Below are 14,772 nucleotides of genomic sequence, written 5' to 3'. Positions count from 1 at the left end.
AAATTATTAACCCATACACACCCATGTGCGATCTGGAAATCACAAGAGATGCAGAACTCCCCCCTTGCTGCATACAGGACTCAATTTAGGGTATTGCATGTACACACACACAAATCAGGTAATCAGGCTCCCTCTGGGCAGCAAGAGACCTGCTTCCTGCACAGGCAAGAAAGTGCTGCCTTGTTTTCCCTCCTGGGACAGTCTCAGCAATAATTTCCACCCGTCCACTCTGACATCACCAGTGCCAGTGGTATTCAGGAATGCACCAGGGCCTCTTCAGCACACACAATCCAACTCTATTCCCCAGTGATGAAGCAGAGTAGTTACCTTTCATGACAGTGTTTTCCCATTAAAATCTCTTTTTTCTTTCACTATGCATTGCCTGATGCTAAGTGATCATGCTAAATGCCTGGTCCAGATATGTGACTGCACTGCTAATTTAAGTAAGCACAGAGTCTGATACGTTAAAGAACAGTACTATTGCAATCACTTTAAAACTTCTACATTCTCCTTTTCAGCTGAGTCCTTTGCTTTCAAGTCTGTGACAGCAACCAAGTTCCAAAGCACTCCTCTTGTTGCCAAAACACTGCACTGCAAGCTAAATTTGTTTCACATGAATGAAACCAATTCTTTGTACTAGTGACTGGTCTATCATTAGTTCATAATTGCGATAATTAGAAATAGCATCTCTGACCCACTCTTACCTTCAGTGTAATGCCATGATTTCAACCAGTACAAAAGCTCTGGAGGTAAGCACAGCTGTGCTCATGAGCAGCTCCCACAGGTGGGGAATGAAGCAGGACTGAGAACAGAGCAGACTCTTCAAACTCTGTGGTTTAGCAATCAATACAAATGCCATATGATGCACCTCTGTACTCACCCCAGCTCCTGAGCTTAGCCAATGATCAAATAGGACTATGGTAAGATATTTAACTATAATAAAATCCAAAAGTACTGGTGTAAAAAAAAACAGATACTGGGCCTAAAACTTCTCTGTCACCTATCTCACAAATGATTTTTGAGATTCATTTCTTCTGACATCCCATAGCAGAGTCCTGCACGATTCAGGACATGACAGCGCAATATCTTAAGTGGGCAATGACTGATTTACTTACATTATGTTTCAACAGGACAAGAGCTTGCCAGCACACCCTCCATACCACATAACACAGTCAGGAAACTACAGGCAAGGGAGAGGAGTTAGAATTAACAATTGATAGCACCTGCCCTACAGAGCTGCAGAGGTAACAGCCAAGCAGCTAGAGAGTCTCTGGGCATTTTTGGTTTTGTACCCGCTGAAAGTGGAGTGAAATCCACCATTTACAAAATTTCAGTTAAAAAAAAAATAAAAACCACTGACATAACATTCAATGTAATTTATATACTTAAAATTTGCTTACACACCAAAGTAAGCAAATAAATAAAACTTTAATTAGAGATTTACATTCATGCCAGAGGTTCTCATACAAGTTACACTTGTTATCCTATCTCGTTATTTTTACTTTACCTTCTTTCTGGTGCAAAGTTTTAGATAGCCATTTACTGAAATATCTTTGAAGGGCATAACTGGTATTGCACACCTCATCCTGTCACATGTTCAGCAATATGTTTGCTAAATTCAAAGTAGCAGCAGTCAAAAGCATTAAGCCATAAACTATTCAGATCAAAGGCACTGATTACTGCTCAAGTCACTGGCTAGAGTTTACATTTTAGTAAGAAGCATTTTTTTCAGTATAAAAATTCCTGACTTCAGGTGTGTTTGTAAATGTCTTGTTCAAAGTTGTAATTCTTTGTTAATATTATATTTAAAACTAGCTAAACACTAAGTGCTCTTTAGCCACTTTATTCTATAGTGACCAGGAAAAACAGGTCAAATTCAGAAGCACCATTCAGAGTCTTTTTGGTGCTGAGTGAATGGTGCATATCCAGTTGTGTTCCATGGATTCCTGTGCCACGCTACCTCTGCTAGCAGTCTTTTCTGACATTGGAAATGTTCATAATGTGCACATTATGCAGAGCCTGTGAGAGAATGCTGAAACCTAAAAGCATCTATCACATGGTAAGAGCTGCATTTCTTGTGCATTTATGGGTCTGAAGTCTAGCAGCAGTGCAGCTACAAGTCATCTAAATGGGGGAAAAGAAATCATACACTGGAATATTTTAATTGCCTCTGAATACACAATTCTTCATATTCCAGCTGCAGTGCCTATAAAAGACAAAAGAAATGTAACACTTGGTTCAAGTGCTCTAGTTCAGTGTCCTGTCATTGATACTGGAGAGTAGCAGATGCTTTAAAAAAGCATGCAAGAAACTCTTCTTGTTTAAAAAATTACTTTATGCCTTATGGCATTAGCACAAGAGTTTGCACCATTATGAACAAGGGCTGGGGATTTTCCTCTTCATTTCTTCCATCCATTGGTTCTCACCCACTTTCACATTTCTATTCTTTCCCTCCTCCCAGCCTCTGCACCCTTCTCAGGGACTAGAGATATCCAAAATGCCTCACAGTGTCTCATTCCAGCAGACATGGGAGCAGCAGCCAGGGAGAGAGGCATCCCTTAGTGAAGCACTGCCCTTGCAGCAGGATGATCCTCTTCTGAGGCAGCCCAGAAAGACAAGGGCCCAAAGCTTCTTTTGGACCTTTATTTCCAGAAGAACTAACAAAAAGTTGATGTTGAGGGCTGGGAGGAATGCAGTTCTCATGGTAGAGTGAGCCACTGCCACGTGCATGCATGTACTCATTTCTCTAAGCAAAGTTTAGATTGAGGGAACACAAAAACAACTCTGCACTAGAAATGGATATGAGATGACACTTTTATTATTATGCACAATTTGTATCATTCACAGCTTACTGGTCTGTGGGCCTAGAACAAAGTGGAAATGTACAGTAGCAAACTTAAATAACTTTGTGTTGACAGTGAAAATAAATCACACTTTAATGTTACATCACACTACTCATTGCATCTCAGTAGACATCGCTAGTATAAAATAAACAATAATAATTCTCACATATTGAGAGTTCCAGGATCTTTCCCAGATACTACTTTTATTGCATCTAGAGTGCATGTCTTGAAACTGAAATCCAAAAAACACAAAGTGACTTAAAGAAAAAAGAGAAATGTGCAGCTTCAGAAATTGCCACAGGTTTCAGACATGCACAGATATTGCTTTCTTTTCAACTCAAAAGTCTTTGAAAAGAATAATTAAACAGTGTAATATTATATTTCAAGTAATACCTCTTAAAAAGAACTAAAATTTACTTAATTATAATCAATAAGTATTTCTTTACTAATTACTAAGTATTTCTTTTTAATTTCTTGAATTACAAACAGATAAAACATTTTGAATTTTAAAGCTATTAATACCAAAGATGCTTCTTCATTGGAAAAAAATGAAATAATCAGAAAAGAACAGCAAACACAGCTAAGTAGCTAACAGTACAGTGGCTTAGTTTGCAAACTAAACAGATTAACAACACAATTTAACAACATAGATTTTGCACATTTTTTATCACAGCTTTGTAGCTTTGCAGGTGTTTTGGTTTTGTTTTGATTTTTTTTTTAATAGCACAAAAATAGACAGTCCAGTTGTTTGACAGAAGGCTTATAAGGAAATAATGCCACAGTCTTCAAGGACATACTGGAGTGAGGTTTCACCACTCTGCATCTCCAGTGGCTTTTGCAAAAACATGGTCTTTACCCTCAATGGACATCACTCCATCTTTTAAGAAGAACTTCCATTTGTTCTTAGTTCGATGTATCTGATGAAAAATAATAATCAAAATTAATGCAACCATAAATATACATTAGACCATTCATTTAAAAAACAAACACACCTGGTTTTTATTTTAAAATCCTTTTGGTTCAAAATATTCAATGGAAGTATTATACTTCAATTGTTTATAAAGAACTCCATGCCCTTCCAAGAGAGAAACCTCCTGAATCTTATCCCATCCTGTCCCACTCTCTTATCCCACAACTCCCCCCTAAAAAAAGTTTTACCTATAACAGTTCAACAGCAGCAAGACAAGACAAAAATAACAGGGCAATCCCAAAGCACAGCACACCTTGCAAACCAGTTTAGCTGAAGTAAAATGCAATGTTTTCTTTCTCATATGGCAAAGCAACATGGCATGAACAGAGGTGCTAGGAGAAGGCCAAAAGCATCAAAACTTGGCTTAAAAGCAAATGCAGCTATTAAAAAACAGAAATAATTTGCATATTGTTTTTTTTTTTTAAGGCCTGTAAGGAAATACATTCTGCAGAAAGTTTTGTTTAATACTAAAAGAAGGAATTTTAAATACCTCTAGAAAATTCCTTGAATTGTCTGTATCAGTCTATTGTCAATTTCAGAAAGAAAAGAAACAGGACAGTAATTTTACCAGCAATATTGTCTTAAATGTAACAAGGTAACTTAAGATATAACTGCTTTCATCTGCTTTCTACTGGGTCTACAAGTTTTATTAAATCTGTATTCTAAAGGGGAAAGTTTCCCTAGCTTCTGTAACTCTCAATTTCTAATAACATCTGATATTAAATTTCCTATAAGACATGCCCAACACTGACCTTCCTATTAGTTTCTTCTAGATTTTCAAGCAATTTTTCAGCTTGCTTCAGACAAAACTTGCTCTAGATAACAGTATGCATTTCCTGTAGCAACTGTAATGTCTGAGTTCTGAAGCTGCAAAATTTTATACAACAGACACCAATGGCTTCATTTCAGAGGCATTTTCTACACATATCCCTATAACTTTGCAAAACAACTGGTCTCAGGAACAGTCAATCTGTCACAGTTCTATAAAAACAATTTTCTTAGGATCTCTCTGTTTCCTAAACCACAGACAACCTTTAAGATAGGCCTAGTTAGACACACAAAAAATTATGACTAGTCACTTTTGAAAGAATACTAAAAAAAAAAGTCAAGGCATACTCTTAAACTACAGCCACATCTTTCCATATTTGCTTTAAAATATGCCTTTTTTTTTTTTTTTTTTTTTGTCTTTTAAATTACTGACATGTAAGCATCCAAAACCTTACAATAGCTAAAAGGACTTAATTTGATCTGCAGGAGTTCAAAATAAGGTTGAATTTTAAACATTAAAATGAAGGAGGACAAAAAGACACTTAACTACTTTGTTTTTCAGACACAACAAAATTCTGCTAGGAAAGTCTCTCAGTAAGCACTGCAGAGACAAAAGAAAAAGTTAAAGTACACACACCTCACTTTCTGTTATCCATTTTATAAGCTTTAATTCCCAGCTGAATATCCTACATACATCCACAGAGATGCTGATCTTACTTAAAAGTTAAGGAAATAAACAAGGTTTTGCACTTTTAAAAATCATAATTTTTCCAGACTTATTGCTCCCTTTTCCTTTAATGGGCCAGAATGATTATCCTCTTTTCAGAAAACAGCAGGAAAGTCTTCAGACTATTGTCAGCTAAACACATCATTTAAACACTCTATTACAGCATTAGAGTTTCTTCAGAAGGCACTGACAGGAGAGCAGACCTGGATTTGCTGCAGATATTATTTAGGATGATTAAAGAACAAAGATAAAAGTGTATTACTGTACCTTTTCATACTGACAAACTATCACATTGTCAGTGTCAAACAAGTCTGCAATGTCCTGTTCACTGACATCATCACCAGAGTTTAAGGGGTCCTAGAGATTAAAATTCTGTTTTATACATTCTTTCAGAATAAATTTGGAATTAAACATACCCAGAACAATAAAGTTACCATTGCAAAAAATCAAGACCTGGAGGCTTGCACCAACCTTATTTACAAGTATCTTTTACACATTTGCATTCTGAAAACCCAAAACACCCTAAACAAAAACACAGGTCACAAAAGCTAAACTGCTAACTGATAAAGCAGATCCCAGTAACTGAAATACTCCTCAAGTTGTATTTATATGAAGTCCAAATGATACAAGTTGATTCACTTGTGAACAAACCCATAGAATACAAAATCTCATATCTTTAAGAAAAAGGAAAACCTAGGAAACACAAGGCATTAAACAGAGAACAATGTTCTTGAATCACATTGTTCTCTGTCTAATCCCCTTTGGTACTTCAGAAGGAAAGCAAAACCCAGATTTGTATTCTGATCTTATTTAAATAAATCTCATTTAAATATAATTCTTTAAATATCTTACTTAAGTAAAAAGCAGAACTCCATTCCACTGGGGCCAGGGTTTTACAATAAAACTTTAATTCTGATAGCTAAATATTTTAATTCATCCAATAACAGGGCTTTCATTTGGTCACACTCCTCATAATGAGCTTCCACATAATTTCCCATCAATACCTCCTGTCTTCAGAGGTTTGCAACTTCACTGTGCAACTAACCAGGAACTGTTCTAGGTCCAAAAGTCAGGAGAGATCTAATATTGTTATGTGATTCTAAAGGCTTTAAAGTAAATTACCTCCTCAACTATATCTATCTGGAGGTCTTCATTGTCCCCATCACTGCAGCTGGACTCAATGTTTGAAGAACTGTCACATTCTTCATCATAGTCTTCCTCATCATCCAGAACTCTTAGATCCTCTGAATCAATAAATCCAACTAATTCATTCTCTTCTTTATCTTTTGTATGTGGTATCTGCACGTTGGAAGAAGCATCCCCAGTGCCATCAAGCTGACTTATGCCTTCAATGTCACTGCAGAGATCCTTCTCCAGTGGTAAATCAGATTCTGTCTGTTCCATGGGACAGGAATGAAAGAGACCAGGGACAGCTTGTGAATCAGCACCACAGTGGGAGTTCAGCACAAAGGCTGACATTTTTGTTTAATAAATCAATGAGCCTGGGGCACTAATATGAGAGTTTCAGGTCCTACTGCTTATAAAAGCTGAGTACATTTGCAAACATTATGTTGCATCTAACTTAAATGGAACCCAGGTTAAATATTCCTCAGCAATACAGAAAAAAAATTTCTTACATTTTTCTCTAAATGCCCTTGTACTCAAACAACTCTAAAACAAAGACAATCAAGTGGACACTTAGAATTTCTATTGGGGAAAAAAAAAAAAAACAACCTTCCATAAAAACAAAAATGTAAACTACTCCTTCACCCCCCAAAATAGCATTTTCTATTTTTTAAATAAAAAGTCAAGATGAACTGATCCCTCTCCTTCAACTCCATTCAAAATGCTTTGTTTAAATAAGATATAAAAAGCTGGGAGAGACAGTAAATATTTCAGTAGTCACAGTCACTGTTCATAAAAGTGCTAGAATTCCTAAATAGAGCATTCATAGGAGTGTAAAAGGGCTTTAAGGTTTCAGCCATCTTCAGTTTCTCATTAAATCTTTATTGTAGCACTTAATTCCCATCCACATATACTTCCTAGCTCAAGAAAATAACACTTTGTTTTGACCTCCCATTCTCACTACAGACAGTCAGCATCATGCAGCCATCAGAGTTCAGATGAGCAATATTAACATGCTTTCTATTTACAGGCATTTGGCATTACTGTAGTTAAATTTGCATTTAATAAACTTGACTCAATCACATATGAGCACTACAACTCAAAGCCAGCCTGAACTTCAAACATCTGCAAATAATTTCTGGAACTAAAATTAGATGAGGTCAGGAAAGTGGCTTGTTAATTAAAATCATTCAAGTTTCCCACACAGCTCTAGCTGAGTTCTAGTTTGCCCAGGACTTTTTCCCCAAGGAAATACGTTTTCTTCAAGGAGATTTTCACTTATCAAATTTGACTTTTCATCCTGAATGCATTCTCAATACAACTTTAATGCTCTTTACATATTACAAGTTAAAATTAATCCCAGCTGATCCTGCAAAAGCTTTTGCCCACAGCTGACCAGTATCCATATGCAGAATGTGCATATCAGAATGACATGGAAGTTCTCAAGGAGTCTTTCACGTCTGCTTAGTTTCAAAAAAACTGCCATGATTCTCAAAAGTAATCAGTAAGTCTAACACATTCTATCTCTCCATTACATTTTTTTCACTATTTTTAAATTGATATTCTCATCAATCACAGTATTTTGGCAGTAGTTTTGACAAATTCTTAATGTAAAAACAAGCAGTCGGCTACTGCTATTCTAAACAAGCTTAAGAATGAACCATAAAAATCAAAATAACTTTTGTTCTTCTCATTTAGAGGTGCTAGTTGTCACTTAGAAATGTATCCAAACAACCATCTCTAACATATGTATTTTCATTAGCTCCTAAACAAAAGGCCTTACCTTGTCAGAGGAAGCAATGCTGCCCTGATCCTTTAGAAATGCATTTTCATCCAAACTTTCCCCTGCAATAATCAGGTCAAAGATATCATCAGACACCTGCTGCTGCAGCAGCTCTGGGTGCTCCATGTCCAGCTGCTCCTCCACATCCAGCAGGACACTGCTTGAGCTGCTTGCCAAGGAATCATCAACAAAAAGTCCTTCAGAGCATTCTGGAGTAAACACAGCTGTGTGAAGATTGTCATGCTGGAATTTTTCTGTGGATTCACTGCACTGATTCAACACTGCATCAATTTCAAATTCCTGCAGACTCACAGAAGGCTGCTGGACCAAGGTAGCAGAGCTCTCCAGGTGTTGCTTTTCCACATAACTTGGTTTGAACAGCACAGCCTGTTGGACAGCAGTCTCCTGGGGCTGCAGTGTTTCACCAGCTGCATGGGTAGCAGATGCATTCACCTGTGCAGCACTGGCAAGGCTGGTCTGCAGAACTGAAGCTTGCCCCAGGGGATGAAGCATCTGCTGCACAGGGTAATGGAGAATGCTTCCATCTCCTGAGGCCTGGGTGACCACAACAGGCATATTCACCTTGTAAAGTTGTCCTACAGAGAGGAGAGTTAAAAACTGCTTCAGCAGGGGAAACTACAGGCTCATCCAGGACACTGACCTGTCACCACTAAAAACAAGAACAAACACTCAGCAAACTATGAGAAAAAGGATGTTGGCAAAGTAAAGCTTCCCTCAAGCACAATTCCAGCTCTTGATAATCAGGCATTGAGCAGCTTTCTGAATGATGGCTTCCATTCATTCCATCATCTTTAATACCTTATTTTGGGTTTGGCCTACACAGTACCCTGTGACAGTAAGTCCAATAATTTAACTACATACTAGAATTAAAATAAATAGATAAATAAATAAAACCCCAGTTTTAAATTTTTTCCATGTAATTTCAGAAACTAAGGAATACAAGATGGAACAGTAAACTAGTCCATAGCCACATGGAGAGTTCATTCCTTTAAGGGCCTTTAGGTATTCTCTCTTTAAAAAAATCTGCCCATTTTAGTTTACAAAAAAAAAAAAAAAAAAAAAAACAAACAACTACTAATTTATATATCATTTCTTAAGAACTTAAAGACTTAAAAATTTAAGAAAACCACTGAATGCTTAAAGTTGTTATTATTATCAGTGTTAGAATGGAGATGCTTGAGCCAAGTTCCAAATTTCATTTGATTTTTCCTCTCCCCACACACATGCTCACACAGACACAGTCACTGGTAACAGTCTATATGTGTCATGGCATCAGGAATTATACCTGAAACAGATAACTAGAGACATCAGTTTTCATCAAAGAACAGCTGTTTGTGGGAAGAGTCAGTGACTGAACTAAGCCTTCCACTGATCACACCTAAGCAATACAAGCAGCTTTTGTACAAGCAGTACAGGCAGTTTTATTGCCAAAAGGATGGGATCAAAAAGGCTAATGGATACTTGGATTTTATTTGAATAAGAAATCAATTTGTCTCTGAAATACCACAGTGCCTTTAGCTTTTTGAAAACACAGAGAATTGTCCCAGAGATACAGGAAGAAGATACCTGTGTCTGGGTTGACAAGGGAAAACACTTGTTACCAGTTGTAAAACTGACACACCAAGTAATCAGTGCAGTTGCTTCCCCCACTAAGCCACTATAAACACCAAGTACAAAGAGGAGGCTCTACCCTACACTTTAACTTCTCATCTGTTTCATCTACTGTCCCTGGGACTGTCCTCCAACAGCCCCAGGGCACTGCAAGGTTTGACACCTCCTGGTTACCATTACCTGGTGCTGGCTGCAGCATCACTCCAGCTGGCATCTGTAAAGGATAAGCAACACCCGACGGGAGAGCAAGAGTCACACCCACTCGTGGGGGGCCCTGCAACACAAGAGCTGGGTTTGTGCAGGAAAGGGCACTGAGTGCCACACCTGGAATGCCCATGGGAATCAGGAGTGAGGGCCTCTCTGTGCTTACCTTCACTGGAAAGCTGCATCATGCTTTTGAGAGGTAGACAGATTAAGAGTATTCTGCACTGACAGAGGAATAGCTTGTCCCAAGTGTATCCTGCTTTCCAGCTATCACACTCCTTTTTTGTTAGGTAACATTTTCCATACCCCCTCAATGTACCCACCATCCAGAAAGGTATTTTTCTACTCAAAGTCACTTTTACCAAATTTATATATTACTCCACACAGCACAGGTTTCTCACCTAGGCCTATGAAGTCACTTCATATTCCCTTTTCCTCCTGGGAAGCAAAGAATTGGATATGCAGCTCCCTTTCAATCTAGCTGTTCTGAGGAAATCCAACTTTTAAATCAGAAACTCACATATTGCACAAACATCTTCCCAGTATTATATTTCAACTTGACAAGCTACTTAGCTTGAGGCTCAGGAGGCACTCAGTAAATTCATCAAGCTCTGGCAATTAGTGGCTGCTCCCCAAAGAAATTTTGCTATGCCCAGAGTTCTGAACTTGTCAACTATAAAAACACTCATTTTCCTTCTGGATGATTTCTACACCTCACAGATAATGCTGCTCCCAGCTTCACTAGTGGTAGTATTTCCCAGCCTATTTTAACAACCAGTAACAATTTATTTTTTTTTTAAGTATATGTAGCTGTGCATTTCCACTACTTTCATCCTATGGGCTAAATGCATGCAGCTGTGTCTTTCCAACACTTCTGGCTTTACTTCTTGCAGAACCAGCTGATACATCCCATCCTTTTTCACTGCTCCAACAGAAGCAGTAGTGTTACAATTCTCCCTTCTGAAGCCTATTAATATCTGGCAAACAATTTTAAAAATGTAGGAGTTCATCATAATCAAAATTGAAGTAAAACATCACTACAGCTACATACCAGTTTTGCTGTTGTGAAATGCTGAAAACCTCTGCCAGCTTGGATGACAAAAGAAGCTATATTTAAAAAAAAAATGTTAATTTCTTGGATACAGTTATCTATCAATAATTTACAGCAAACAAGGCTAAAACTAAAGCAATCTAACTTCATCCTCATTAGTGAGCACAAGTATTCCTTGTCAACTTGGGGAAAACATGCAAGCATTTTTTTTTACAGCAGAGCAAATCCAGTGATGCTAAAAATAGGAACAGTAGGATAAGATTTTCAAAAACACCCTACTCTGACTCCCATGGGAGAAAAAAAAAGGCAAAGGGAAAACTTTTTTTTGCCAGGATTTTGGAAGCAAACAATTCAAGTAGCCCTAACTAGTTTGAAAATCTCTATCCACAGGGCAATTCAAACCCCTTTTTAAAAACACAGATTTACCTGACTCAACAGATTGCTCTGCCTTAGTATTGCCCTTTAAAAACTTAAGGGTAAGAAGGTAATCTCATTAAATATAAAACCTCCAATAGCCTGCAAACACAAAAGTATATTCCCTTTACTCATGTGAACAAATAAAATGCCTGCCTCCAAAATCAGTTGATATTAGGAAGACTGTAAAAAACCTAAACAAACACAAAAAAAGAAAGGGAAAAGAAAAAGGAGAAGAATCCCACAGATCCATGGATAAAGAATGCCTGCCCAAGCCTGAAATACACTACAACACAGATTTTCATCAAATCATCTCATAAGCTGTTTGTCCTTCATGAGCAAAGGTCCTAACAGCCTCTCACTTTGGGATAAATCTCAGCTGAGTACTTACTACACTCTAGCACAACAATGCAAAGTGGTCAGCTGGACTTCATTGAGGAGAACAGGTCCTGATGTCAGAGCCTGTGTGAAAGCCAAGTACTCCTCTGCAACAGGAATGCTGCTTTTAGAAAAACTAACTGAAAGAAAAACTAAAAAGCTTCCTCTCTTCTGTTTGAGCAAGGGATTACATTTTAGCAATTTGAGGACCAGATTAAGCCCCAACTTGACAGCAGAACTGCATGGCACAAATGAGCCAAAAAACACATCAGGACACACACCAAAAGGAGAAGCAGGAGCATAACCCTGCAGGCTCATTTGCAACTGAAGGGCTACACTATTGGACTGCAGACAAGAAGGTTAAAACACTGCATGTTTTGCTGCTGGAAATGAGCAGCTGATCAAGAGCATGTACACAGAATTCTAGCAGTTTATTAAAGTTTAATTCATCATTTACTGGTCAAATTTTGCTTTCAAATAATTACTGTTCCACATCAAGCTAGATACATGCATAAGATATATACACAAACCAAGATTATTGCAAGTCTTCCAAAAATATCCCTGAATCACTAAAATATTCTTAAATTGTGTCCAACAACATCTGACCTGCTGAGGTCTGCAAAATGCTGTGAGAACGGTGTGGCAGCTGCAGACTGAACCGTGGAGAACAGTGGTTATGTTTGAAGAAGCCTTCTGTTGCTTTAGACTGTGCCACCTTTGTTTCCCAAAGCTGCAGGAAGATTGTTATTAAGGTCAACAAATATCAGCTTTAAAAACAAACTGCATCAAAAAAGATAATCAGGTATTCCCAGCTCTTCCAAGAGTAAATTGACTGATTCTATCCAACAAACAGGATAGTAATAACTAACCAATTTCAACTCTCAGCAGCCCCCACATGACTCACAGGATACTTGTAACTCTAAGTAAAGGCAAAAGTTTGCATGTTTTGGAGGGCAAAGAAAAATACATCTGCTATTAATGCAAGGGAACCCAACAAACCTGCTTCAAGTCTTTCAGAACCTGCTCCTCTACACCCTCCTCTGCAAAGAGTTCCCTCACACCTTCAATCACATCTTCGATAATGGACTTGTACAGTTCAGGCTACATTAGAAAAAAAATAAATATTTACAAGTTAAGATTAGCATTAAGTTATTTGAAAAGATAGCACAAAGTCTAATCTTGCTTCATAAACTGCTGTTACAAACTGAGCAGCATGAACAGGTCAGTTTCATAAACTGAATGTCAGATGCAAAGTTCTTCAACTCCACTCATTCTTTTAAATCTAACATCCCAAAAACAGTACTGGATTTGAGCCTCAAATTATTGCTTAGGCTAGCAATAATTTGGTAAATGCTTAATAAAGTCCTAGAGACATTAAAAAAAACATTGATGTGCTGTATTTTCCAACAAGCTTGTCTAACCCCATTGTATCATGCTGGAATCATTGCCCCTAACCTAAGGGCCAACCAATAATACAGGCTGCTACAAATTAACTGTGCCAGTTCCATCAGAAGCAGAATGTGAGGAACCCACAAAAAATAACAGATTTTTTTCTTTCTTTGTGGAAACAGTCTGATGTTGGATAGTAACCTAGCTGTGGAAATTTGAACTACTTTTATCAGTACAGATCATTCATTTTACATTACAATCAGACTCCAACAGAACATTTTATTCCTTTTATTCTTCTGCCCATGTCAGTGATTAAATCCTAATGCTCCAGTCAGACCTGGACAGCAGATACACGAGCTTCAAGATTCCTACACTCCAATGCAAATGTAAGATAATGAGCTTTTAGCAATTTAAAGCTTATTAATCTTGACTATCATTACCACCAGAATATCCTACACAAGGTGAAAAATGAAGCTGAGATATTTTAGGAAACCTTACAAGATTGTGGATTAATAATTTATTTTTTTAAATATCAAATTAATATTTTACTTATCTAAAGTTGTTCTAAAGTGCAAATGACAAACAATTTCTTTTCAAAGAAGGTATTAGGAAGTAATATGTTGCACTTTCTGGAAAAAGCAACCAACACAACTACTTTAAAACTATACTTAGGCAATTTCTTATCAGGGATTATCAACCTCCAAAGATTCCCCCAGCACTTTTTCAGGATACAAGAAAGATTAAGAGGAGAAAAAAAATTTCCTCTTGTACCTCTACACTAAAAGCTGTTGATCAGCCCGTATGTCAAATGCTCTGCCTACACTGCTAATCCAGAAGAGAATCTGAATGTAAATCTTGCATCAGGCCAATTCCTCTCCCCAGGATCGCCAAGCTACAGTGAGTACAAATATTTATTGTGCTATATAACAACTGCACACGGCAACTGTAAAATCCAAGCACCACATGCTTGCAAATTAGAGAAGAATGGTTCCGGCATAGACACTATTGTACTCCAGCTTAATCCCTTGACACTCCTTGGCCAGAAGCAGGCCATCCATAGCGGGAACAAACTCCTGTTTTTGAAGGAAAGGGGCCTTATCCACCCCCTCCAAGGCTCCCGGGATTCCCGTTCTTTGAGGGAGCACCTGGAGGCAGGGAGAGGCCGTGAGGCCAAGGCGGCCCCGTCCCTGCACCGCCAGCCCGAGCCACAGCGCTGCGGCCCGCTGACGGCATTGGCAACAGAAAAATTAAAATCACTAAAATATACAAATAAATGGCTTTCGATGGCCTCCTTGGGCTCCCCGCGCCCGCTCCCGGCCGAGCGGCGGCTTCCTCACGCCTGTCCCGTGTCCCGCAGGGAGGAGCGGCCAGCGCCGGCCATCCCAGCCCAGCTCCTCACCACGGGGCTGCCGTGAGCCATGGCAGCGCCGGCCGCCCAGCCCAGCTCCTCACCACGGGGCTGCCGTGAGCCATGGCAGCGCCGGCCGC

The 14,772-nt window shown here is 38.4% G+C and overlaps 1 protein-coding gene across 2 annotated transcripts; it reads right to left on the bottom strand.

Moving 5' to 3' along the window:
- Positions 1–2,796: 2,796 nt before the first annotated feature.
- Positions 2,797–14,772, bottom strand: GTF2A1L (general transcription factor IIA subunit 1 like). 2 transcript variants are annotated; one of them, XM_079329661.1, is made up of 9 exons: positions 14,737–14,772; positions 12,895–12,996; positions 12,502–12,625; positions 11,104–11,159; positions 10,029–10,122; positions 8,217–8,812; positions 6,431–6,703; positions 5,576–5,665; positions 2,797–3,760 (listed from the first exon to the last, which is right to left on the bottom strand). In XM_079329661.1, the coding sequence occupies exons 1-9, from the start codon at positions 14,755–14,757 to the stop codon at positions 3,653–3,655; spliced, it is 1,464 nt and encodes a 487-aa protein (XP_079185787.1). In that variant the 5' UTR covers positions 14,758–14,772; the 3' UTR covers positions 2,797–3,652. The 2 variants fall into 2 exon arrangements, with proteins under 2 accessions (XP_079185787.1, XP_079185786.1); XM_079329660.1 differs by lacking the exon at positions 14,737–14,772 and adding an exon at positions 14,684–14,714.

The sequence above is a fragment of the Erithacus rubecula genome, assembly GCF_903797595.1.
Source record: "Erithacus rubecula genome assembly, chromosome: 2".
In the NCBI taxonomy this organism is placed as follows: domain Eukaryota; kingdom Metazoa; phylum Chordata; class Aves; order Passeriformes; family Muscicapidae; genus Erithacus; species Erithacus rubecula.
This window is presented reverse-complemented; position numbering and strand designations above follow the sequence as displayed.

Coding starts and splice junctions, on each gene's coding strand:
- GTF2A1L (XM_079329661.1), bottom strand. CDS start 14,757: ATGGCTCACGGCAGCCCCGTG. Junction 11,160..12,501: donor CATTTTGCAGACCTCAGCAG/GTCAGATGTTGT, acceptor TTTTAAATATAG/CTTCTTTTGTCATCCAAGCT. Junction 8,813..10,028: donor GATGCTGCAGCCAGCACCAG/GTAATGGTAACC, acceptor TCCTCTCTGTAG/GACAACTTTACAAGGTGAAT.